Source organism: Alexandromys fortis, unplaced genomic scaffold (genome assembly GCF_014885135.2).
Source record: "Alexandromys fortis isolate MF-2015 unplaced genomic scaffold, M_Fortis_MF-2015_v1.1 scaffold_106, whole genome shotgun sequence".
Classification (NCBI taxonomy): Eukaryota; Metazoa; Chordata; class Mammalia; order Rodentia; family Cricetidae; genus Alexandromys; species Alexandromys fortis.
Window position 1 is genome coordinate 1,679,795 of NW_026067980.1, and position 26,518 is coordinate 1,706,312.

The 26,518-nt window shown below is 41.8% G+C and overlaps 2 protein-coding genes across 3 annotated transcripts in view; one reads left to right on the forward strand and one right to left on the reverse strand.

Moving 5' to 3' along the window:
- The window catches only part of Sh3bp5 (SH3 domain binding protein 5), a 66,004-nt gene extending 56,847 nt beyond the window's left edge, over positions 1–9,157 (forward strand). Inside the window, exons 5-9 of the mRNA XM_050158258.1 lie at positions 3,929–4,059; positions 5,869–5,911; positions 6,501–6,720; positions 8,395–8,655; positions 8,945–9,157. Of these exons, the coding sequence (XP_050014215.1) occupies positions 3,929–4,059; positions 5,869–5,911; positions 6,501–6,720; positions 8,395–8,655; positions 8,945–9,156 (867 nt within the window). The 3' untranslated portion in view covers position 9,157. The remainder of the gene's footprint in view (positions 1–3,928; positions 4,060–5,868; positions 5,912–6,500; positions 6,721–8,394; positions 8,656–8,944) is intronic.
- A 2,680-nt stretch (positions 9,158–11,837) lies between these two features.
- The window catches only part of Capn7 (calpain 7), a 36,629-nt gene continuing 21,948 nt past the window's right edge, over positions 11,838–26,518 (reverse strand). The window contains exons 10-21 of one of the 2 annotated variants that reach the window (XM_050158256.1): positions 25,301–25,447; positions 24,371–24,477; positions 23,508–23,628; positions 19,836–19,980; positions 18,712–18,811; positions 17,918–18,053; positions 17,361–17,436; positions 15,428–15,573; positions 14,500–14,562; positions 13,908–14,038; positions 12,859–12,951; positions 11,838–12,772 (exon numbers count right to left, since the gene is read on the reverse strand). In XM_050158256.1, the coding sequence (XP_050014213.1) occupies positions 12,628–12,772; positions 12,859–12,951; positions 13,908–14,038; positions 14,500–14,562; positions 15,428–15,573; positions 17,361–17,436; positions 17,918–18,053; positions 18,712–18,811; positions 19,836–19,980; positions 23,508–23,628; positions 24,371–24,477; positions 25,301–25,447 (1,410 nt within the window). In that variant the 3' untranslated portion in view covers positions 11,838–12,627. The remainder of the gene's footprint in view (positions 12,773–12,858; positions 12,952–13,907; positions 14,039–14,499; positions 14,563–15,427; positions 15,574–17,360; positions 17,437–17,917; positions 18,054–18,711; positions 18,812–19,835; positions 19,981–23,507; positions 23,629–24,370; positions 24,478–25,300; positions 25,448–26,518) is intronic. The other variant, XM_050158257.1, reaches the window with a different exon arrangement.

Below are 26,518 nucleotides of genomic sequence, written 5' to 3' on the forward strand. Positions count from 1 at the left end.
CATGCTGGGCTGCCTTAGCAGAAGGCCATGCAGACACCGACTGACTTCTGGAGATACCAGAAAGCCTGGTTCATTAGGGGAACGGAGCTTTTTATAACCCTCTCCTCCTTCTCTCCACATGTTCCTCACCTGAGGCCATCTGTCTCCTCTTAGTCTCCAGTCCAATGGTAACATTAGATGGCCATACTCAAAGCTTTAGCAGAAGCTAACAGCCTAGATGTCAGGAGCCCCAATATTCTCTGGCGGTCACACGTAACACCATAGACAGGCCATGGGGACAGTTCTTGGCATGGTGCTGGCAAATAGCAAATGGTTCCAGTAACACTGCCAAGCTTGCAGCTGAGCAGCCTCCCTCGGGGCTGTGTCTGCTGTTCCCCAGAACCAGAGGGAGGTTTGGCGGCAGAGGCCTCTCCAGCCCTTGGCTGCTTTGATCTTGAAGCGGCCTTCTAGGGAAAGTAAGGGCTTTCAACTCTGAGACAGGAGTGCTGGCAGCCTGGGAGGGAGGAACTAGCTTTTCTGACCAGATGGAGGAAGAGGTAAGTGTGGCATGGACACAGGAAGGCTGGAGAGGAAATGACAAGACACAGCCAACCAACAGCTCCTCCAGGCTTCCAGGATAGCCATGAAGGCTGGGATAGAAGAGTCACTTCTGGAAGGTTGCCTGAAGTGGGGTCGAGGGCCACCTTATGGCCCCTCCTTGGCATAGAGGTGCAGTGGGAAACAGTTTGGAGCTGCGAGGAGATGGGAAAGCCATCTCCCATCTCAGGTTTCAGGTTAGGGAGAGGCTGTGGACAGGCCCTAGGACAAGTCCCATGTTGGGAGAATCTTCTAAACCACCTGACTAGAGGAGAAGACCTCTTTCATCTTAGACAGTTGTCCCTGAGCTAAGCTCTCCTGAGCTAAGGTCTACCTCAGAGAAGGAATGTGGAAAACTAAGCACCCGTTATGTGTGGTCAGGCCGTGGCAGTGGCAAGTGGGCCATATGGATGCAGAAGAAAGCTGTAGCCTGTAGTATTTCCTCTGAGCTGGGCATGGCGGTACACGGGGATACATGCACCGTGTATTAGATGCTATGGAGATTCGTGGGGAATACAGCATCTCAGATAATGAAACAAAACCCAGTGACATGTTCACTCCAAATGCTGCCTCTGCTATCCCAGCTCAGAGCAGCCAGAGCTACCCCAGCTGCCTGGATCTTTGAATGATAGATCCATACTGCAGCAGGACCGTCCATCCCCTGCTAGGCTGCCGACTCTAGGTGTAGCCTCTTGTTCTTTGCCCCAGTAGGTGCCTGATCAGTGGGAACAGCTCTGAGGTGTGAGGGTAGTGGCAGTGAGACAGAAGAGCACCTTGTTGAGATGGGACTAGGGAACCTGAGTCTGGGCAAAACTCCACCAATGGGAGCTTCCAAGAGCCAGGGGTGGCCCTGGGGAAGGCTTTCTTTGTGGTTCCATCTCGGTTTGTCCATGCTCGTCCACCTTCCCTGGAGGGGAGGGGTGGCTTCTGTCCCTGGGCCCCAAACTTGCCTCCCCCTCATGCCTAACATTCCTCCCCCATCACTGCACCCAGCTTATGCCTGATTCTAGGCTGCAGATGGAGGAGTCTCCTTGGTGAGGTAGAAATCCTGATGTGTGTTGCCTTTGAAGGCATTGCGGGTAGGATAGCCAGTGCTTAGGACGTTCTGGGTACTTAAGTTTGGAAAGGCTTTGCTTGTGGTGGGAGCCGAGGTGGAACGAAAGCCTGTGCACAGCTGGGGAGCCCCACTTCTCCTGGCAGACTCTTTTTTTTTCATTTTTTTATTGATATTTATTGAGCTCTACATTTTTCTCTGCTCCCCTCTCCGCCTCAACCCTCCTCCAGGGTCCCCATGATCCCAATTTACTCAGGAGATCTTGTCTTTTTCTACTTTACACTTCCCATGTAGATTAGATCTATGTAAGTCTCTCTTAGTGTCCTCATTGTTGTCTAAGTTCTCTGGGATTGTGGTTTGTAGGCTGGCTTTCTTTGCATTATGTTTAAAAACCACCTATGAGTGAGTACATTGATAATTGTCTTTCTGTGTCTGGGTTACCTCACTCAAAATAATGTTTTCTAGCTCCATCCATTTTTCTGCAAAATTCAAGCTGTTGTCATTATTTTCTGCTATGTAGTACTCCGTTGAGTAAATGTGCCACATTTTTCTTATCCATTCTTCAATCAAGGGGCATTTAGGTTGTATCCAGGTTCTGGCTATGACAAACAGAGCTGCTATGAACATAGTTGAGCACATGTCCTTGTGGCACAATTGAGCATCCTTTGGATATATACCCAAAGGTGGTATTACCGGGTCTTGAGGAAGGTTGTTTCCTAATTTTCTGAGAAATCGCCACATTGACATCCAAAGGGGTTGTACCAGTTTGCATTCCCACCAGCAATGCAGAAGTGTCCCTTTTCCCTACAACCTCTCTAGCATAAGTTGTCATCAGTGTTTTTGATCTTGGCCATTCTTACAGGTGTAAGATAGAATCTCAGAGTTGATTTGATTTGCATTTCTCTGATGACTAAGGATGTTGAACATTTTCTTAAGTGTCTTTCAGCCATTTTAGATTCCTCTGTTGAGAGTTCTCTGTTTAGATTTGTACTCCATTTTTTAAAATTGGATTATGTGATCTTTTGGTGTCCAATTTCTTGAGTTCTTTGAATATTTTGGAAGTCAGACCTCTGTCTGATGTGGGGTTACTGAAGATCTTTTCCCATTCTGTAGGCTGTCGTTTTGTCTTGTTGACCATGTCCTTTGCTTTACAGAAGCTTCTCAGTTTCAGGAGGTCCCATTTATTGTTTCTCTCAGTGTCTGTGTTGCTGAAGTCTGACCCCTTTGCATTCTGGACTTTTCTGTGCCTAGCTAACTTCAGGACCTTTGGGGAAGGGCTGCCCCACTGGCTTTTCTGCCGTTATGCATAGTTGGGTGTGTTTTTACTGTTCTTCTAGTTAGGTAGCTTTGAAACCATTCCATGGAAAGCACAGACTGGTGTCTAGTCTCACAGGCAGACAGGACTCATCCAGAAGACAGTGTGGCCACAGGGGTTTGTGCTCTTAGGGCATTTGCCTGTCTATCAGGCTGGCCTCAGTGGTATAGGAGGTCCTTCTGTTTATGTGTTGCTTTCACTGGGTAATGAATAAAGAAACTGCCTTTGCCTTTTGATAGGGCAGAACTTAGGTAGGTGGGGAAAACAGAACTGAATTCTGGGAGGAAGAAAGCAGAGTCAGGGAGAAGCCATGGACCCTCTGCCTAAGACAGACACCAGTTAGAATCTTTCTCAGTAAGCCACTGCCACATGGTGATATATAGATTAATAGAAATGGGTTAAATCAAGGTGTGAGAGTTAGCCAATAAGAGGCTAGAACTAATGGGCCAAGCAGTGATTTAATTAATACAATTTTTTGTGGTTATTTTGTGGCTAAGCTAGCCTGGTGGCCGAGAACAAGTGGGCCCCCTCCTTACATCTCAGGGTTCTCCCAGGTTCTGCAGGCCCAAGCAGAAGAACCTTTTGCTTTTTTCCCCTAGTACTTGGGTACAACTTGGGTATGTTATCTGACAGGCTTTTCAAAGTACGTCAGGAAGAAAGCAGATCCTGTTTTATTGACATTTAATCTTAATATTCCTGTAGATTTACTCAAAAAATTTCTTTTTGTTTGTTCTTTGATTTTTTTCGAGACAGGGTTTCTCTGTGGCTTTGAAACCTGTCCTGGAACTAGCTCTTGTAGACCAGGCTGGCCTTGAACTCAGAGATCCAACTGCCTCTGCCTCCCAAATGCTAGGATTAAAGGCGTGCGCCACCACCACCCTGGCTTCAAGGAACTTTTATTTTTAATGATATGAGTATGAACGGTACGCCAACTGGGCACCATTCTGAGCTTAACCAGGCTGGCCTCTGCTGTTGTTTGAAAGGTCATGGAGGCCGAGCAGACCAAGACAAGGAGTGAACTAGTACACAAGGAGACAGCAGCCAGGTACAATGCAGCCATGGGCCGTATGCGGCAGCTGGAGAAGAAACTCAAGCGGGCCATCAACAAATCCAAGTAAGTCTGGGCACATCCTTGCCTGGGTGGGAGCGGCTCTCTTCTGCAGCTGCTCCCCCTGTATGTACCATCACTGAGGGATTGCCTGGAGCTTGCTGCCTAGCGCCCTGTGCCCCTGTAGTCACATGTGACACCCCATAGTACTCCTGCTGCTGCCGCTGCCATGGGCAAGGATGCTGGCAGGAAACAGGACATGACACGGGAAAAGGAAATTCCAAAGCAAACCATTATTTGGCCTATAGATTATGCTTTCGGGAGCTTGGTTTGTATGCTTGGCTTTGTAGCTGATGGTGTGGACTGGACAGGCCCTGTCCCTCAGTTTACCTGTCAGCATCATGGGGGTGAGTTCTGCTCAGCATTCATGGTCTCTCTGGATCAATGAAGTAGCTGATGAAATGCTCCAAGCTGGGGTAGCAGTGGGTGCTTTCCCCAACCCTTCTCCGTGACACCTCCTACATGCTGACAAAGTAACAATCAGTGGGAAGCACAGCTGGGAAGACCGGGTCCCTTGCTTCATTCACTGGGCCTTTGAGAGAAAGAGCGAGCCAGAACTGGGACAGAGAACATGTGCTAAACTACTGGTTATCTGCTCGTCCTGAGACTGGACAGCTAGAAGCTTGACAGAGAACCGGGGTTTCAGGTAAGTAGGGGAAGGTGATATTAAAGGAAGAGGTGGAGCCTCCGTGTTCTGTACGCCCCATGTCTTCTCCTGGGCTTGCCTCTGCTTTCTGCCTGCTCCCTCCAACACACACATCCATGCATCAGAGAAAATGCTTTGTTTGCCACTGCACTTCCAGGGGACACAACTGGGAGAGGTGGTGGGGGACCCTGGAAAGCCCTTCCCTCCCCTATTGCAGAGGGGAAGCCTCCGTGCTTGCTTTGTCTGGTGTGAATATGTGGAGTTTCAAGTCCATGGTGCCTTCTATACACCCCTCTCACATTTGACCTGCTCACTCATGACTAACCTGTTAAGGAAATAAACTCTTCTGGTCACACTCTGCCAGCCTCTCCAGATGCTTCTGATGACTCCTGTCTGCTTGTGAGACTAAACATCAGTCTGTGCTCTCCATGGAATGGCTCCAGGGGCTCTAGTGCCTTCCCCTCCTGCTTTGATCACACCTGCTTCCCTTGTTCATCTTTGACAAGTTCACACACTTCCTTCACCTGGGAATCTCATACACCTACCACACTTTCTCTGCACCTTGACTGGGCTGATATCACCCCCCATTTAACCACTTATACCCACATTTCAGATTTTCCTTACACATCAACGGGGTCCTCCAATGTATCCTCATCAGCAATCACAGAGGCAGGACTTAGGAATTTGATGGACGAGAAATAGCTCAGACACCAGAGTTGCTATAAAGTGCCAGCTTTCTGTCTGACCCAGAGTCCAGGGGTCTTCTCTCTCTCCTTGCCTGTAACCTGGTTAGCTCACCAACACCTAGCCTTAATCACTGTACAAGAGGACCGATCTGAGGTTGAGGAAGTGGTGGTCCTGCTATACCCAGCTGACAGGGAGTGGTATTGCTTTCTTCTATAGTTGGTCGCAGCAGAGGAAGCGTTTTCAGCAGCCTGTTCCTCAGTCCCATCTTCTTTATTGGTCAGTAGCCCCAAGCAGTCTCCTAGGGTAAAAGGAACCAATCAGGATGCAAGGGTTCTAAAATTTCAAGATGGGAACGAAGAGGCCTTGGGTGAGCCAGGAGCTCTGCTGGTGTCTGTCGCTGCCATGGCCTGACTAGCTATAGCGGATTTATCTATAGTTGACCATAAGATCATATTCTTACCATTTCTTCCTGTCTTCTACAGGCCTTATTTTGAGCTCAAGGCAAAGTACTATGTGCAACTCGAGGTACGTGTAACCTTGGATTTGTCACTGTTCCCCCCCCCCCCTCAACTCTAGTGTGGTGCATGCCTTTGAATGACCCATGTGAGGGGAGGACAGGGAAACATGTTCCTCCACCTCAGTACTCAAGAGGTCTTGGGCATTGTGTGTCGTCTGGAGCTATTTGCCGCTCACTGCTCACTGAATGGTACTAACTTAATCGATCTTGGTGTGAGTGCCTAAGACAAGTGGTCCCGGAAACTTCTGTAGTAGAGTTCCCAGGCTCTCCATTTACTTCCAGAACCTTTGGGGATTGGGTCAGCAGTCTACACTGGAAGTGGCTCTACAGGTGATTTCAAATATGGGGCCAAGAACTTGTCTGTGACCAAGTGTTCTGTTCCTTCCCTGAGGGCTACATTCCATTAACAGCCGTTTCTGAATATTTCGTGTCACATGGACTGGTGTTGAGATGATAGTCATAATAAAAGTAACTGGATCCTCCTTAGGTCATGTCTTGGGTGTTCTAGAAAGTTCTGTTGTAGTCATCTGTAGCCCCTCTCTTAGTGGGGACATACAGAGCCACTTGGCTTACCAGGTCCTCCATCTTCCCAATCAGCAACTGAAGAAGACAGTGGATGACCTTCAGGCCAAGCTGGCCCTGGCAAAAGGCGAGTATAAGGCAGCCCTGAAGAGCCTGGAGAGAATCTCAGATGAGATCCACGAGCGCCGGCGTTCCAATGCCATGGGGCCTCGGGGCTGTGGCGTGGGGGCTGAGGGCAGCAGCATATCAGTGGAGAAGCTGTCTGGGAGCAGACCTGAGCCTGATGCCATCTCTGGTGAGTCTGGCCAGCTGGGACCACACAGCATATGTAATCTGCTTTCAGGGCCATCTTGTCCCACAGGCCCCGTCTTTTGCCCATCACTAAAGAATTGGAGAGTTGGGCAGCCCTGCAGGATATCTGGTAATTTCTCATGATTTGTGGGACACTGTTTGTCAGATTGCTACTGAATGTTAGCATTCCATGATCAAGTAGGTTTGGGAAATGTTCCAGCTCTATCCTTACCCTTCTCAGAGAGTCTAAGTTCACTTTAGAACGTTCAAGACTTTAAGACGTTCTGAGGGAAGATTAAAAGGGACTTGGGACCCAGATCTGATTCAGACCCCACTCTACCACGGCATGGAGTGGGCTAGCTGGGGTCTTGGTATGTTAGCTGCTTCAGCTGTGTGAAGGGGATAGAGTGTTTTCTCTGCTGGGTAGACTGGTCAGGAGGGTTGTGAGAAGTGACACCTAGCAGCTCTCCCTGGGGTCTGAGCACATGGGTCTCTTCTGTCCAAGGATATCCTGTGCAGATAGAATAGAGGACTGACCTAGTTTCTGTTAATCAAGAAAGCTACCCTGTGACAGTGAACACTTTGTAAGCTTCACTTCTCCTGTGGAATAATCCATTGTGGCTCTTAGGCTCCTTCCTCAGCAATTCTTTCTTTTCCTTATTAGTATTATTTTTAAAAATAATTTGTGTATGAGTTTTTCCTACATGTACCTACGTATACCACATTCATGCTTGGAATTACAGTTGTGAGCTCCCATGTGGGTGCTGGAAATCAAGCCTGGGTCCTCTGGAAAAGCAGCAGGTGCTCTTAACCACTGACCCCTCTCTAATCTCATCCTCAGTAATTCTTGAAGGCCATCAACGAAGGCTGAATCGCCAGGTTGAAGGGAAATGAAACTATAATGTAATCAATAGCATTTGAGCAGTCAGGTAGCTTGACAAGGCCACACAGTCAACAGTGGGGTCCGGATCTGAATTCAGTCTGTCTCAAGCAGTATAGTACTTACAGCAACCCTCTCTGGAATGCTAGAAGATCATTTTTAAAGACGCTATAGGCGAGAACTAGGAAGGATCTTAAAGTGAGAATGCGGGCTGAGAGGCTCTGAAAACAAGAATGGTGTGTCTCTGAGCCTTGGTTATTCTGGTTCACAAACAGGCACATCCAGAACACTGTAAATGAGTTGTTCTTTGTTGCAAACAGTGGTCTAGTATGAGATCAAAAGTTACTACAGACATACATTCCATGCAGAATTGCCCTTTCCAGCAGCAACTGCTGCTTATGCTGGAAGGAAAACCTTCAGTCTTCATTTGTAAGATTGCCTCCGTAGGACACATCACAAAGGGCTAGTGTCTAAATTTATCTTCCCTTTTCTTCAGTGCTGGGAAGTGAAATCATGCCTTTGTGTATGCTAGACATGTGCTTCACCCTAGCTATCCTTTCTCTAGGTAGCACCTGCTGGCATAAAATTATAGAGCAGGAGTTAATTTTATTTCTAGAACACTGACTTTCTATGGGACCTAGCAGGAGGCGAGTCAGAAGGCTCAGGACAGTTGCAGAACCTGCACTCCATGCTGTGGGACTGCCTGCCTGCCTGCCAGCAGAGAGCTTGTCTGCAAGCCTTTAGGGACCTGGGCTACTTGCTAGCAGGCTCTGTGTAACAGATGTTCTCACCCCACAGTGGCTTCCGAAGCCTTTGAAGATGACAACTGCAGCAACTTAGTGTCTGAAGACGACTCCGAAACTCAGTCTGTGTCCAGCTTTAGTTCAGGACCAACAAGTCCATCTGATATGCCTGACCAGTTCCCTGCAGTGGCAAGGCCTGGCAGCTTGGATCTGCCCAGTCCCGTTTCCCTGTCTGAATTTGGAATGATGTTTCCAATACTGGGCCCTCGAAGCGAATGCAGTGGGGCCTCCTCCCCTGAGTGTGAGGTGGAACGAGGTAAGTTCGACCCCTGGCACTCTGCCTGGCCAGCTTCAATCGTTACAGAATTTACGCCCCGAGTCTCTCCTTAGAACAAACCCCTAGGTTCCTGCTAGAGAGGTTTGCTTCCTAACTCCAAAGTAAGGAGAGTAAATCTCATCTTAGGATACACACTAAGGGATAAATACAGTGTGTTATCCAATGTTGGAGAGTCCCTGAGATGCATGGTGGGTGGCAGTGGGAATCGTAGAGGGCTTAGGGGGCTGGAACTATCAGCTCCCACTCGGCAACCTTTGTATCTCTACAGGAGACAGAGCAGAAGGGGCTGAGAATAAAACGAGTGACAGAGCCAACAACAACCGTGTTCACAGCAACAGCGGTGGTGGCAAGGGCAGGAGCCAAAGCAGCACATCCCCTGAAGGCCAGGCCTTGGAAACCCGTATGAAGCACCTCTCCCTACAGTGCTCAAAAGGAAGAGATGGGATTATCGCTGACATAAAAATGGTGCAGATTGGCTGACTCACCCAGGGCTACGGCCCATGTGCAAATCACATTTATACGTGAAACTTGAGGAACATCGTGCCAATACTCATTTAACATAAGCCAGATAGTATGCATTTACTCTAAACTGCACTAACCAAGTTTCAATGACCTTGAGGGCTGAAGCATTTCCCTCTGGTAAGAGCTCTTGGGCTGGTGTTTTTCAGAGCAGAGCCATCACAGGTAAAATGTGACCAGGGTCACAGCCTTTGCGGAACGTTCCCTTGTAGCGGCAGTGTAGAAGCAATAACTAGTTTCTGTGAAAGAAGCCAAGCCAGGAGGGGAACTGGACACTTAACCAGACTGGGGTCACCAGCCTACATCTCTATCCCTCTATTTGGGGAAACTGAGATGTTCTCTCCATTATATCACAGGGCACCAAAATAATTTTAAAACTCACACAAACAGAAACTCAAGTGTTCAGAACACATTGTTTTGACCCAGTGAAATCTCAAAAACAATGCCAAGAACACAATTTCATTTTCATCACCTCTGGTGCACAGAGAGGGATTTTTTTTTTTTTTTTAAAGCATGTCTTCTGGGACACCCATTATAACCATTTCCTAGGAAAGGTACCATGAACTGCACTTTTTGGGGGTGGGAAAGGTGACTGAATGCCAATATGGGGATGGGGAATGAGGGAACAGAGACATAGCATATGGGGTTTGTGGTTGCAGGAGGTTTACAGCCTAACTTAGCCTGCCAGCCGAGGGGGTTTATTCTAGAAGTGCATGCCATTGTTCTATCTACTGAGACTATTTAAAGAATACTAGGTGCAGCATAAACCTTAGAGGGAGTAGGCATGTGCTGGCAGGGGCTGGGAAATAGAAGCAGTGGATGTTGTGCCAATAGTAGTATGTTTAGACTCTTAGTGTTTATACTTATGCATATTTAGGGCACTGTATTTTATTTGTCCTGTTTTATCTGTTTGGCTTTTCTGAAGAAAGCAACCCCATTTCAAATTGTCTTTTAATTATGTCACAGCTTGTATATTTTAGCCATGTGTATAGCTTCATACAATAGTGATTTCTTTTTTATTGATGGATACAGTATCCTAATTACAAGGTTATTTTGTACTTGTTTTAATACCTTGAGGGTAATAAAAACTAAGAAAACTTTGTGACTTCTGCTGAGAAAGCCACTGTTGTGTGTTGTGTGTCTTCCACTCTGGGATGTCCCTTGCTTTGTTAAGAAGGACCATGGGATGCTGTGGCCCTCTGCTCTCATCCTGGTAGTCACAAGCCCAAGAAAAGAGGGTCTCTGCTTCACTGGTCAGTGTAGTCTCCTGGGGATGGCTGGGGTGGGGAGCTACAATCCTGCAGTACGGGTTCACCTGACTCAGCCTGGCTCTACTAGGAAGCTGAAGAGTACTGGATCTTAATGTATATGCTACACTGAAATGTGTTGTGGGAGGACATCCTAGTTAGCTTTGCCCTTTACTGTTAGTCCTTCTCACATTACCTCAGGGATGTTTACAGCTGTGTACTCTAATGTTCAGGATCCACCACAGGATCAAGTACCTGTCACCCTGAATGTTGGTCCTGACATCTGCCTTCTAAGTTGGAGTCACATGGTAAAATCTTGTATTTATGGCAGATGGATTTTGTGTTGGGAAGCATAGCACTATATCCCTTACTTGAGCACTGGGGCTTCTCCCCACTCCATCAGCCTGCCACCTGCTTGTCTCCTACCTCAGGAAGGGAATGCATGAATGACCTCTGACCCTGGCTCCTGTCTCATCACTTCCCCTCACGTGTCCCACTACAACAGTGTGCCTTCACTGCTATTTTGACTTTTTTACTCTTCTTGTTCGTCTTTATGGTCACCATGTCTGAAATGCAGCTACTAACCAATTTCAGTTTTTTGGCCCTCTTTGGCTTTTTTCCCCCTAAGGTGACCACGAACCATATGCTACTAATTTTAAGATGTCACCTTTTCTGGATAATTTTCTTTTCTGTGTCAAGGGGGAGTTTTTTGAAGCTCAACATCTATGCATGTACTGAAATGAGAACCTGAGCCATCCCCTCCTCTTACTAGCAATTTCTAATTTTTCCATTTTTAAAAAATCTGTTCCACTATTGTGTCACCTTCCTACAACACAGATCCAACTGTCAATTCCAGCCTGCTGTCCCCACATAGAAAGCAGCTGGGCTGCAGGATTGTAGGAATAGTGCCTACACTTGATTTCTCCATGGAGCTTGCTTACAGGAGTCAATACTGTTTACATATAGGTTTTCTCCACTGGGTTTTTGTTTTTGTGCTGTTGGGGACTGAACCCAGGACCTTGGGCATGCTAAGTGCTGTGCCAATGAGCTTCTAGTAGGTTTCTTAATGCAAAAATTAACTCTTATCCTCACATTTTAGTTAAGTAAAATTTCATTGATAAATACCTTCCAACTACTGAATTAAGATATCCTTGAAGCACAGGCCTTTAATCCCAGCACTCAGAGATCCAGAGATCCACCTGCCTCTGCCTTCTGAGTTGGAGGCCAATCTGGCTTAGAGAGTTCCAGGACAGGCTCCAAAGCAACACAGAAACCCTGTCTCAAAACTTAAAAAAAAAAAAAAAAATCGTTGAAGCATGTATTTTCAATATACATCTGTCTTTTACAAAAAGCAAAGTAGATTAACTCAAATCAAGTTCTGGAGGTTAAACTATATAATTTCCATAAGTATAAATATTTTATTTCAATTAAAGGCAGTAGAAATAGTTTTGATAATTATAAAGTAGAGACAATAACAGATCCCATCCTATTTTTCAGAATTTTAAAATCTTGAGCATCATTCTGCATTGTTATGTAAACAAATGGGAATTTACACAACACTAATTCCTGGTAACTCACTTTTTATGAATGCTGTATAACTCAATCACCACATACTAAAGTCTCAAGGACTCTCCAAATTCCTGTTATGAAAGCACAAACTACGGAGCAGTTTAAAACTCTATACACTAAACTTTAACATTTCCAGTCTCAGATTACTACATTTCACCAACCTGCTAAGAATTAAAAAATGGCAAAAATAAATATACCTCAGTTCTCTCTCTACAATGAATGATGTATCTAACACTGAGAACCTTCATTCTAAAATAGCCTGCTCTTGCATTCAGTAGATCTGTGGCCCTGGTCCTCATCTTGTTTCAGTTCCTTTGTCCTGTTAGCAAAAGCATCTCACAGTGATAGCTGAATCTAATCTGTAATCATATATAATTTGTATACAAAGTTAGCCCCTAAATACATGCCAGCTCTGTATGCACAAAACCATGTAAACAGTACCTGTAAGATTAAGGTAATTCTATGTACAGTTCCTAGCAAACAGCATGACAAGTACCAGATTTCACTGTAGCATGTCTTTGAATTCCATTCTAATGGTTTACCATCATAATTTGTCTCTGTCTTAAGAGCCGATGACTGCAAAATATAGAATCCAGTAATAGCTGAGATTTCTCTATCACTGGAGTTGTGTTGTCTTGATGGGGACAGTACTATTAAAGTCCAAGAAAAAAGGTCCTTCTTGTTTAGGCAAAAAAGTACTTGGGATGATATTAAAGATTCCAGCAGGTATATTTTCCAATTCTAAGTAGCAAAATCCACACCTATATCGAAGGAAAATGAGAATAAGGTTATTATGTGACCATAATGTCACATAAAGTGTACACTGAACACAAAATGCCACTGTTACCTATAGTCACCACTAGATTTCCTCTGAAAGCCATGAGGACCAGGATCTCCCGTTATGGAAACTGCTACCACCTCAAATCCAACACTGTATTGCCTGGTATTAGAAATCAAACAGCATTGCTATGTTAGTAAACAGTTTAAAAGACACTGCAAGGTGCAGGTGAGCTATTAAAGTATGTATGTGTGTGTGCTCCACTCTTTACCAACAAGAAAGCACCCCAAAACCCTGCATACTGTTTTTACTCACAATTTCTATCTAGTTTTATAATGGAATCCATAAAGACTAATAACGCATCAAGCTTACCTTAACACAGACTTTTGCTTTTTGTGACAAGGTCTCAGAAAGTAACCCTGACTGTCCCAGAATTCACTATGTAGACCAAGCTGGCCTCGAACTCAGATCTCTCTGCCTCTGCCACCTGAGTGCTGAATTAAAGGCATTGTGCCATCACTCCCAGCTAGGTTTTTTTTAAACCACAGGCTCCCCAGGGAATATAAAAGATAAACATCATTTAACATAAATTTCTAGATGAAAGACTGTCATTGTAACTGACAGAAAACCCTACAGAACAGAAGAAAGCCCTCAAAATCTAAATTCACAGAATAGTTAGTATGTGACTCATATGGCATTCCAAGACACTCATTCACAGAGAAAAAAAATGCTGAACTGCATTTCATACCAGATATTATTTGTATTATATTCTAGAAGTTACTGTTTACTTTTAACATCTAGTCTGTAACCTAGAACTGACTTTTAGGCCTGGTGTGAGCTAGGTGAAGTTACTGTCATACATGGACACTTACTCAGGGCTGACCTCCCCTTTATAATGCCGTAATTATCAAAAATACTTTGCCTATGTTTGCATGGATTTGTTTACAAACATTGTTTCCAAACTGATTAAGATCAGTTTTAATATATCCTCATTAATTTAAAACTAAGGATTCTAAGTTAGTAAAAACATAGCTCAGTGCTTGCTGACAAACACAAAGCCCTAGCTAGGGTCACCTGCAGCACGAAAAGAAAAAAAAAGGCAGCTACGAATCACAAACCTTGGTCCTCTCAGTTCAATCAGTAACGGTCCAGTTTTATCTATATGGAACTGGTAGATGGGGTTATTTTTGTGAGTCTCCTGAAAATTTCCACATCCTCCAGCACTCTGACCACTCCACTTTCCATTAATCTATAAAATAAAGTTTGTTATAACAAAATTTCACATTCTGATTCCACCATAGTTTTAGTATGTTTCTCCAATCTTTGTCACTGACAGCCTGTCCTCCTTCAGCCGTTGCTTTACTATACTCTGCCTCTCACTGAGTTAAATTGTTCTCACTGCCAGGAATTCTCCTTAGACTCTTCTGCATATTTTACCCACACTGCAAACTATTTTCAAATTCTTTTTCAGTTCATCTAAGTGGACTTCTGATAAGCAAGGCTATCCTAATCCTGTCTCTAGAATTACTTTTTTTCTATTTCCATAGAAACAATGTTGCTCACTGATCTTTTATTCTAACCAAAATAGGCAAACACTTTTTCCCTTTATTTCTGTAAAATCCCAGGAAGTGTTTTAATGGTAGTGAAGTGGATTTCTAAAAAGCTTTAAAAAAAAAAAAAAGTGAGATTACAACCCACAGACTTTCTTACCCGTTTTGATAAGGTATATGGTGAAGGGATCTTCGAAAAAGTAAAGCTGCAAGCTGAATATACCTAGATTTAAAAACATGGTAAGGCCCACCAAAGATTATTCTGAGAAATGTCACAGGAATGAATCACAATGATTAAGGGAATACACTGGATCTATTCTACGGCTAAAATACTAGTTGGGATCAAGTCAGACTTAAGTAACCAGGATTCTGGCTTAGTCTGTTACTGTGTATGACTCAGGACAATTTGACCAGCCTTAGCTTCTGCAACTGGGGAACAAAGAGGCAGGCGGGTTTCTGTGAGTTCAAGGCCAGCCTGGTCTACAAGAGCTAGTTGCAGGATAGGCCCCAAAGCTACAGACAAATCCTGTCTCAAGGAAGAAAAAAAAAAAAAAAAAAAAAGACATTCCATTCAAATTGAACTTCTTATATCTGACAAATCTATGTACAACAGGACAGTGACCTTTGAAGCAATATAAGTAAACAGTTGAAAACTGTTTTCTTTGAACTTGAAATTCTCAAGTTTTACAGGTGTGTGCTGCCATCATTGTGCCCTACTGAAAGCTGCCATTTAATTGCACTTATTAATTCAATATACCACATTATCTCAGGAATAAACCATCACTATGAAAATGTGTTTACTTAAAATGTTATTCAAAGTAAAGTACAACTTACATTTTTACAGGAAGCATAATTATTTAATAAACATACAAAACAAAATGATTTTCAGAAATAATTCTTCTCTCTAGCACTTTAGAAGCTGAGGTCAGAGTATATGAATTCAACACCAGCCTGCGCTACATAGTGACCTTGAAGCCATACAGCAAGACTATCTCAAATGGCCCCACTTATAAAGCAGAACATGGCATAGACCCTCATTACTGTATTTTGTCACTGCATGGCTGGTTCATGGTTGGTGAATTTCTTACCCGGACTGTGTAATGAATTGTGTTCTGTTTCTCATACTGAGAAACCACTAAGGTAAAGGTGTGAGTCCCGGGCGTGGTCAGCTTTATCTTAGTCAGGTAATGAGGACTGTTGATCCGAATCCCATCAATGTATGGAGGTGGGTCAGCTGCACACACATCGAGTTTATAGAAAAGATTTTCAGAGCCAGGATTAGCTTTCTTGGAGGTTAACATTTTTTAAAGACACAAAAAGTTATATAAAGGCATCTATTTAGCCCCACCCCAGAACTAAATAAACCTTAGAGGATGTTAAATTAGTTTCTTAAAGTCCCTCCTAACTACTAACCTTATCTTCCTTCCACTAATGATTTAGTGGGGCTTTTTACAAAGGGGGTTTTGTTAACAGTGATTTGTGTGTGCACATGTGGAGGTCAGGGGGAACTTGAGGGAATCAGTCTCCCCTTCCACCATATGGATTACAGGGATTGAATTCAGGTTGTCAAACTTGGCAGCCAACACCTTTATCCACTGAGCTATCTCAACAGCCCATGGACTAAGTTTTTAATCTGTGTCTGTTTATTTTGTTAATGGAGAGCAAAAATACCTGATCTAGTGTGATGAAAATAAAACTGTAACCCTAGAAGTATCCTGAAAAATCACTACACATAAAAGAGGGAACACTGTTTAACTAAAAAACAAAAAATAAAACCCTTTAGTTTTAAAAGTAAAGGGGGTAATAAAATGCATTTGATATTATAAAGCCATATAAAATTTTCATGCATGGAAATTATTTTTTTTAGTTATATAATGATCAACATTTGAAAACAGCTAGTTTGACTTGATGACCACTGGACCTTATGTGTCACGCCAATTTCAAAACTGAGATATTGACTACTAAGGTTTGGTGCCTTCCATAACCAGTGTAATGGTGAAGAATTCATATTTTCCTTTATGACTGAACAAAGAAAAACATGAACTCATTCTGATCCTCTCTAGAGCTACCTTTCAGACTGGCCTGTTCTTGTCAAGGTCAACAATGACTACCAGGTGTTAAGTTCAACTGTATCTTCTCTGACCTCTCAGACAGCAGGAAACAGGTGTCCTCATTTTTCTCTTGGAATACCTCCTCCTCTGCTTAGGTTCTATCAAACCTCACTGTATCATCCATTGTTTGTTTCATCAAGCATCCTGATCAAGTTTTCCAGTAATAGTGCCAACTCCTTTGCCCAGCCTCAAGACGTATGAGAACCTAAGGGTCAGTCCTGGGTATTCAGCTCTATCTACAGCCCTCTCCAAAAATGATCTGTACAGTACAGGCTTCAAATGCTACCTATATGCCTCTGCATCATCAGTTTGCACCTCAAGTCCTTAACCTGCCTTATATCCCTGCTCAGAAATCAAGTGCCCACTTGGCATCCTAACCTAGAAGTCATATTACCTCAAATTTAACAAGCCAAAAATTAACATCTGATTTTACTCTATAACATAAATCTGCTCCCTCCTTGCATCTGACCAATTCTTATCCGTCTTAGTAACTATTACATCTGATTCCAGGGTCCTTACTGAAACACATTATCTGTCCTCCTTACCTTACACTACAACAACCCAAGTTCAAACCATCATTTCTCAAGTAAAATTGCTTCATTTTGGGCTGTAACTAATAAATGTTGGGTTTTTAAACCCAAGCCATGTCATCTTCCCTCTGTTCTCTTTTGGGCGGTTTGTAGACTTTTGCACCTCTTAGAAATCAAGTTCTGGTGGTATGTACAAGAACATATAAACCCAAATTCTAAGAATCTCAAAATTAAAAACAAGACCTAAATACCCAATCTGTTTTGCTATTTTATTAGCCTAACAGCATAATCATTATTGATTTCTACATGCCACCTATATACAAGTCTTTCCAACTCAATTATATAAATAAGAACTTCAATGTCTGCTCAGCAGAACTTACCTGGGTAATAAACTTTCTTGCCATCAGTCTTGTACACAACCATTGTGATAAACTCACGGTTATTTGCAAAGTCATCCTAAAATCACAGAGAACGCAAGGTGGTTAGGAAAATGGACTCAGGATGTTCTCTATTCTAAATGCCTACTGAACTCATTTTCAAGAACACTCAGCTACTTAGTTCTATAGGAGCCATGCTTTTCTGAATAAATGACTATGTGAATGATTAAGATTACAGTAAACCTTTCTACAATCAAAACTAATGATCCAACATTTCCAATCCCTTCCAGAATAGTCTAAGCTTACTATTCATAAATTCCAAAGTATGTATCAACCCTTATGTTCTCACTGAAAAGCAAGCTTCTCCTCCAGAGAAATCTGATTAAGACTTTAGTGCATAATTATAAGGAAACTGACATGATGATAATAATTATATACTTGAGAAAACATTTTCTGACCACCTATATACATGGAACTGGCTAGTCATAAAGCTATGGCTCTAATAATTATATTTGAAAGAATTTCTATGTGGTGAATGTGGCATCAGAAGGTATCCATACCTTGTCTGTTATGTGTCTACTAAGCAAAACCCAAACTGCAGCACCCCCTTGTGGACACTGCACCTCCAGTTTGTACTGGGGATTGTTGGCCAGGCTATAAGCATCTTTCACAGGTCCTTGTTTAGCATCCCAAGAACTAAAAAGAAAAATTAATAAAAAGACAGTAATGATTAAATTTCCCGTAAAGCTATTTTTAAACTTTTTTTAAAAAAATAATCTTTTTGGATACTTACTTCATTATTATTATTAGCTATCTCTCCAGCCCTAATCAATTATTATTTTTCAAAACAGGGTTTCTCTGTGTAGCCCTGGCTGTACTGGAACTCACTATGTAGACAGGCGGGCCTTAAAGGTGTGCACTACCACTGCTACAACATTAACTATCAGAATTTTTTTTGTTTCATCCTTTAAAAAAGTTTTTGGTGTAATAAAGTAATATCGAAAAAATGTCTACTACATATACCAAAAAGAGGGCCTGATGGTCCTTCTGAATTTATCACCGTATTTAAAAATTTTAATGTGGAGAATAGGCACTGGAGAGAAAGTTTGTGGTTAAGAGCATGTACAGCTCCTGTAGATGACCTGAGTTCAACTCCCAGAACCCATTTTGGGTGACTCAGAGCGGCCTGTAACTCCAGCTCCTGAGAACCCAACATCCATCCTCTTCTGGCTTCCCAGACACATGCACTCATGTGCAAACCCCATTCTCATTTACCACATAAATTTAAAAATTTTTAAATCTTTCAAATGTAGAGACTATTATGACGCATACTCTAAAATGTATAAAAACTTACCTGTGAATGCAAGTTGATTCTTTAAAAAGAGCTGGATTCCAACTCAAATACACTACATCATAATACTGGCAAAGATCATCCCAGGAAATCCAAAATATTCCTAAAAATTAAATGTCTTTGTTAATCTAAAACATATCTTAGCAATAAATAAGAAGACTCAGTGGTTAAGAGCACCTGGCTGCTCTGCAGAGAACCCAGATTCAATCCCAGCACCCACACAATGGCCCACAACTCTTTTTAACTCCAGTTTCAGTGATCCGTTTCCAAGGTCACCAAGCACACACATACTGTACAGATATACATTCAGGCAAAACGCCTAAATATATTTTTAAAAAAATTAAAAATTAGAAACTCTTGAGACAGGTCTCATATTTATTTATTTGTTTGTTTGTTTGTTTTGTTGTTGTTGTTGGATTTTCGAGACTGGGTTTCTCTGTAGCTTTGGAGCCTGTCCTGGAACTAGCTCTTGAACTGGCTGGCCTTGAACTCACAGAGATCTGCCTGCCTCTGTCCCCAAGTGCTGGAATTAAAGGCATGCGCCACCACCTCCCAGTAGTCTATCTCATCTTGAAATGATATTAAAGGGCTGGAGGAGCTTGAGATAGGAAATGTTAGTACTTGCTGCTCTAAGACCTGGATTTGGTTCCCAGCACCCACACAATGGCTCATACCCATGTGTAACCCTAGTTTCCAGGGAGTCCTCTTATGATTTCTGTAGAGACTGAACACATTTGGTGCACATACATACATGCAGACAAAACACACACATAAAAGCAAGAAAAGGCTAGGGAGATGGCTTAGTCAGCAAAGTGCTTACTGCACAAGCATGAGGACCTGCGCCCATCTCCAGCACCCATACAGAAGCTGGGCGTGCCAGTGTGTGTATATATTCCCAGTACTGGGGAGGCAAAGACTGGAGGATCCTGGGGTCTTGATGACTAGCTAGGCTAGTCAATCAGTAAGTTCCTTGTTCAGCAAGACACCTTGTTCTCAAAAAGTAAGGTGGAGAGCAACAGAGAAAGATATTTGATATTGAGTTGTGACCTCCAAATGCATGCACACACAAGCACTCATACACACCTCCCAATCCCAAAATGGTATTAAAGTTACAAAGAGGTATTTACCATTATCTATTTTCTGAGCTGTTCGGGGATCAAAGTTTAAATACTTTTGCAATTCTGGGGTCCAGTTTTTCACATCATTTTCACTGTACCTTCCTTTCCAGCGTAAATGGCTCCAAGGGTTTTTCAACTGGATAAACCGCAGGCCCTATATTAAAAGACAAAACAAAACAAAAAGATTAACAACAAAAGATAAATTAAATTGAAAGAGATTTACCATGTTATAATCTTCTTAGAATAAACTTCATTACTTATCAAATATCAATTCTTAATTCACAGCGATATTTTCTAAAAGGGAAGCATAAAGGAGTAGAAATTTCTGCTAAACTGTCCAGAGGCAGATCTTAGGCATCAGAGACATTCAAAGGCATATGACTGGAGATTTTACTGATAAGCAGAAAGGGCCCAGAACAGAAGAAGAAATGCAAGAAAAGTTCAGAAAAAAAATTAGTATATGCAGCAACATACAAATTCTAGTTATTTCCAGCAAAGGAGAAAGCCTTAATATAGGTTAAGAAATGCTGTAAGGTGAGTGGACAGAAAAGCAAGGGCCTTGAACCATGGATGGGCCTGAGAATAAACTACGGGACAGTCCCTCCAGGAGACACAGAATTGAAGGAGGATGGGAAATGGAAATAAAGATCACAGAGCATGCAAACATGTTAGATACAGATACACACACACAAAATACTTTTAGGAATATATTAATAAAAGTCACAAATGAGATTTTAAGTAGCTTTAAGACTGTGAAAAGAAGTCTCATAGGCATAATAACATTTTAGAAGGAAGTCAAAATTGGTAGGGCATGGTGGCAATATGACTTTAATTACAGCCCTTGAAAGGCAGATCTCTGAGTTCCAGGCCATCTAGGGCAACATAGTAAAACCCTGTCTTAAAATTTGAATAAATGTTTCAAAGACTAAAGACAGCAGAAATAAAACTACACACCCAATAAAGGACAAGCCCAGGAAAGGTTCAAATTTATACACAATTAAAGAACACTAGTTAAAGCTTTCAATTTCAACACACATCAAGAATTTGAGCAAAAATCAACTCTGACAGCATGAAATTCACAAGCAAGCTTAAAGTGGGCACTCTACAGGTTATAAAACCTGCTCAAGCTGGGCAACAATGCACATGATTGCAGTCTGAAAGGGAACATTACTAGTGAAAAAACTATTACTGGGCCACAACGTATTTTGGTTACACATACTCTAATAAAATGCCCCAGTATGTACAGAATGACTGTACAGATTAGTGTAAAAGCACTAATCTAACTAGAAAGGCTGCTGTTTCACTATCCAAACTTAATCACAGGCCACTATCTTACTATTCTATCTTATTATATTACTATACTATCTTGCACTGACACCAACCTCACAGGAGGCTCTAACAAAGGAGCTCCAGTGGTAGTGGTGCAGGCCTTTAATCCCAGCACTCGGGAGGCAGAGGTAGGCAGATCTCTGTGAATTCGAGGCCAGCTTGGTCTACAAGAGCTAGTTCCAGGACAGGCTCCAAAGCTACAGAGAAACCCTGTCTCAAACAAACACGCAAACAAACAAAAAAGGAGCTCAGGCCTGGATAGTAACTGTTAACTGTAGTACTTCCTGTGTGGAGAAAACTACGATTCTAAAACAAGCACACCTTTTGGCTTTCCTGAACTTTGTATTAACTTTTTACTTTTTGCTTTAAGGATTCAATTTAGCAGGGCAGTGGTGGCGCACACCTTTAATCCCAGCACTCGGGAGGCAGAGGCAGGCGGATCTCTGTGAGTTCGAGTCCAGCCTGGTCTACAAGAGCTAGTTCCAGGACAGGAACCAAAAAGCTACGGAGAAAGGAGAAACCCTGTCTCGAAAATCAAAAAAAAAAAAAAAAAAAAAAAAAGGATTCAATTTTACTGACATGTTTAAGGAAATAAACAATTTTATACAATATGGTTGGGGTTGGAATCCTGCTTAATTCATAAAGCCTTAAGATCATAAAGTTTTACCAAGGATTGAGGATTGAATCTATGCCCTCATGCCTGTTGAAGTGCTCTGCCACTCAGCAACATCATCCAGTGGAGGATTTAAAGTTTAACTGTTGTGGCAGGCTCATACTGCCTTTTATTCCTATACAATTATGTGTCACAACAGCATTTGGCCAGTAGTGGACCTTATATATGACGGTGATCACATAAGATTATAATGGATCTGAAAATTCCTGCTGCTTATGACATCATAGCCATCCTAAGGTCAGAGTGCAATGCATTATACACACACATTTTAACTAAGTAAGCTAGGAGGCTTGTTTGTTTAGAACTGAACACACCACAATCACTGGCAAAATATCATGAATAACAGTTATTACTGTTAAATACTATGCATTTGTTGTTTGAAAGGTCTCCTTACATATCCCAGGGTGACTATGTAGCCCAGGTTGGCCTTTAGAGTTTGTTTCTTACCCTGTCTCTGGAATTCTGGAACTGTTTAATTTTTTTTAAAATTTGCTTTTCTTTTATTGTGAGACTTGTAAAAATAAACCTATTGTATTTGTACAGTCAACTGTAAAGAGTATAGCACATATAATTATGCAAAGTACATAATATCTAATAATGACAAATACTTCTGGCACTAGTTTATATACTCCCTATATTTTTTTTTTAATCATCATTTTAGAATATACTCCTACTGAAAAGAAAAAAAAAGGAGCCAGACATGATGGCATGTACCTGTAATCCCAGTGCTTGGGAGGCTGGGCAGAAGGGTTAGGAGTTCAAGGCCAGTCTGGGATACCTGGCAAAACCCTGTCTTAAAAAAAGCCTTAACTGTCAAACTGTATGCAGCTACCTTAAGCTAACAAGAGCTTCACACATCTTGTGTCTCCTGCTGCACCATTTTCTCTTGTTTGATTTAATCTGGTATTTCTTCTTGAAGGCCCTAGGAGCAAGACAGACAGACACAATATTGCCTAGCTGTATAATAGACCATACCATCTAGGCTCTGTAAGGAACTCTCGTGTCTGCATAACAAAATCACGGACAGATTTCTTGGATTATATCCTGGGCTAAATAACCTATTTCTGTATGCCAACTTGGCAGTTTAACAAATAATGGGTACTGTTTTGCTGAATGATCACACCTCTCTATCCAATTAAGGAAGGCCACTTGTATCTTTTACTGCAGAGAACTCATCAACTTTTCATTTAAAAATAACAATAACCTGCAGAGTAATAAGGTCACATTTGAAGACCTCAGGATGCCCAAGGACATACTGAGAAAGGCTGTAAAAGGCCTGACAGCATGCAAAAACTTCAAGGAAGAGAATTGCACGTGCACACAGGCCCAATCATATCTCTTATTCCTAGCCATTTTCCTATATTTCCTTTCACAGATATATATCTTCTATGCCCTTGAGCTTTCTACCATGACTAACCCAAAGCACCAACATGCTACCTGGGCCCGTCAGAGCTATGTACTAGTCTCAACTGTGGTGACTGTCCTGGAGAAGAAAAGATGTGCTGGCATCTCTGTTGCATTGCCACTGCACTGTCACTGCATTTCATCTGCACCTTTGGTCTTCTAATTTCCAATGGCAGAAACCAAGTTGCTTACACTAGTAGAATGGCTCTAAAAGTCTGATCACTGTGCTGCTGTAAGATGTTACAATCAAGAAAGATAAAATTATAAGGCTTAACCTTGAACTCTCTAATATCCAAAACAGCATATGCATGTGTGGGAACCAGGCCCCACTTCTCCCCTTCCGCTTCGGTCATCATTCCAGTTGACGCAGTGATGAGGACATCCCCTTTGTGAAATCTGCACGGGCACCAGAGACAGGCAGTTAGAGCACGACACACTTTAAATCTCAGATCACACCATCTTTCTTACTGTCTGCTGGCTTACACAAAAACTTCACATTTGAAAACTGCTTTAAAAACTGGCTATTTTAACAGATGAATTATCATTTTTATTACCCACCACCCCACCAGGACAACTTAATTCTCAGGCACAAACCTATCAGTGAAGAAAAACAAGTGCTAAATTTTTACCTGACAAACAAGGATACAGATGTGAAATATCAAATTTACTTCTCCAAAATGGATTTGGCTTTGTTTACCAAATCACAAGTTTCCTACTTCTGATACTATGTTTGTTATGGTTTGGAGAGTTTCCCAGAACCTCCATATAAATTTCCCATTTGCAGTTTAAACTCTCGAGACTTCTTTTCCCACCTTCCCTCAGACTTTATAAATACTTTGGCAGGAGCATGTGGTTTTTCTACATTCCACATTCCATATTCAACAACTATGGGACATCTGAAATTTGGATTAACTGTGTCCACAACTAAGGACAACTAAGGCTGTCAGTTAGCACACATGTAAAATGACTGCTTTTACTGGAGGTAGTGTGTGCAGAGGTGATTCCAGAAAGCTGAGGCAGGAGGATCACAAGTTGGAGCTCCACCCATACTTCTCAAAAAACAGTTTCTGCCATCCCTACCCTAAATAAAGTGTGATGCCTTTAAACAGGAAGGGAGAGAGTGAGGAAACACACTTGCCTTTGATAAAGCATTCTGAATGAATTATCCTTACTGAAGGTCTGGCTATCTGAATGCATCGCAATCCTCTCTGGTATCCACCCAGTCAGTGCATGCAGATCAATATTCTGAAATATAAACACAATTCAGAACTGTCAGTGTTTTTAGGCTGTTAATAAATTCCCAGGAGAGCTACTGATTTGGCATAATGATCTTGAACATAAAGTGGCTTTTCTGCTTTCTGAACTCGAGAATTCTTTAAGAAAGATTTATGTGTATGGGTGTTTTGCCTGCCATGTGTGTGTGCACCACTTGTGTGCCTGGTGCCCATGGAGACCAGAACAGGCATCAGATCCTCTTGAACTGGAATTACAGACAGTTGGGAGCTGGGAACAGAACTCAGGTCTTCTACAAAAGCAACAGGAGTTCTTAAGTGCTAAGCCATCTATCCAGCCTCATAAAAGACTTTTTTTTTATTGGTAGATATAAGAAGACTCAAAATGCAATACAAGAGATTGCTATGATGACAAGTTATTTATCACACGTAAGTTTTTTACAATCAGTCAGTTCTAGCATGTTACATACACTCCTACTCTTTCTTTCTCTAAGTTGAATAAAAAGGCAATCAGCTAGGTAGGCATGAGGAGGCAGAGGCAAATAAATCTCTGAGTTCAAGGCCAGCCTGCCCTTGTTTCAGGACAGCCAGGGCTACACAAAGAAACAGCATCTCAAACAAACAAAAAAAAGGGCAATTAATTACAAAACTAAACTAAAAGCATCTGAAAAAACATAACTGAATGTACAGGTTGGGAAGTAAAACTGTTAATATCAATATAAGTATGACCTTTCCATTCACTGCCTTGCATTGTAAGATCCTGAAGAATGACTTTTAAACTTTAAAATATATTAGGTAGCATAAGTGTGTGTCTGTAACACATATCCATGACTTACTGAGTTGGATCCTGGGAAATCATATCCTCCCATAACTTTCATGTATGCTTTCTCTATAAGTGATACCCATAATTCACTTTTATTGTTGGAATAAGAACACAACAATTCTCCTTTATGATCAACAGGTAACTGATCATCAATTATCACCTGCAGAAAGAGAACATTAACTTCATTAGGTGAAACAATCTTTAAATCTCAATTTAAAAAAAAACCAACTTTATATCAACAACAGCCACAATGTACCTATTAAGATAATGACAGCTTTATAAAATGCTTACCATTTTAATACAGTGTCTTTATTCAGTCTTACAAGCTAATCTCACTGACAGGAAAGCCAATAATTACACACAAGAGATGTGTATGTGTGTGTATATATATATATAATATATATACATATATATAAATCAAGATTATTAGGGATTCTAGAATGTATACTATATTTAAAATTACAAAAGAGCCTTCCTATTTTTGGTTTATCTGTATAAAAAGATTTATACTATATATGATTGTACCAGTAGAATATTCTAACTAAAAAATACATTTAAATAACTGAGCAAGCAATACCACAAAGATTTGGTATCTAATTAATACCAAAAATGACTTGGGAAAAAAAAAGAAAAAAAGAAGAAAATGATTTGGAAGACATGGGGCTAAAATAAGAGTTCTAATCTGAAAATAGTACAAAGATTATTACTTCAAAAACTTTTTGAAACAAGCTATGTAGCCCAGGCTGGCCTCTAACTAGCCATCCTCCAGTCTCAGCCTCCTGAGTCCTAGGTATAGATATGTGCCTATGTGCCAACATGCTCAACACTGAAAGGGTCTTTTAAACAAGAGGTTACTATCTTTCTCAAAATTGTTTATTTAGTTTTTAAGTAATCAAAGTAATTCTAAAGTGTTCCCAAACAATAGCATCAGCATTAGGATTAGCACTGAGACTGTTAAAAAGGCAAGTTCTGGCCGCATCCCAGATCTGCTAAATGAGAAAGTAAACCAGGGCTGGAGATACAGGCCTATATTCTAAGCTACTCCAAAGGCTGAGGCAGGAATCAGGGTATCACTATGTAGTCTTGGATGGCATGAACTCACTATGTAGACCAGAATGAACTCAAGAGAGCTATCTGCCTGCCTTTGTCTCCTGAATGCTGGGAGTAAAGTTACGTACCACCAACCTCTTATTAATTTATAATTTTTTTAAAAAAATATTATTATTATTAT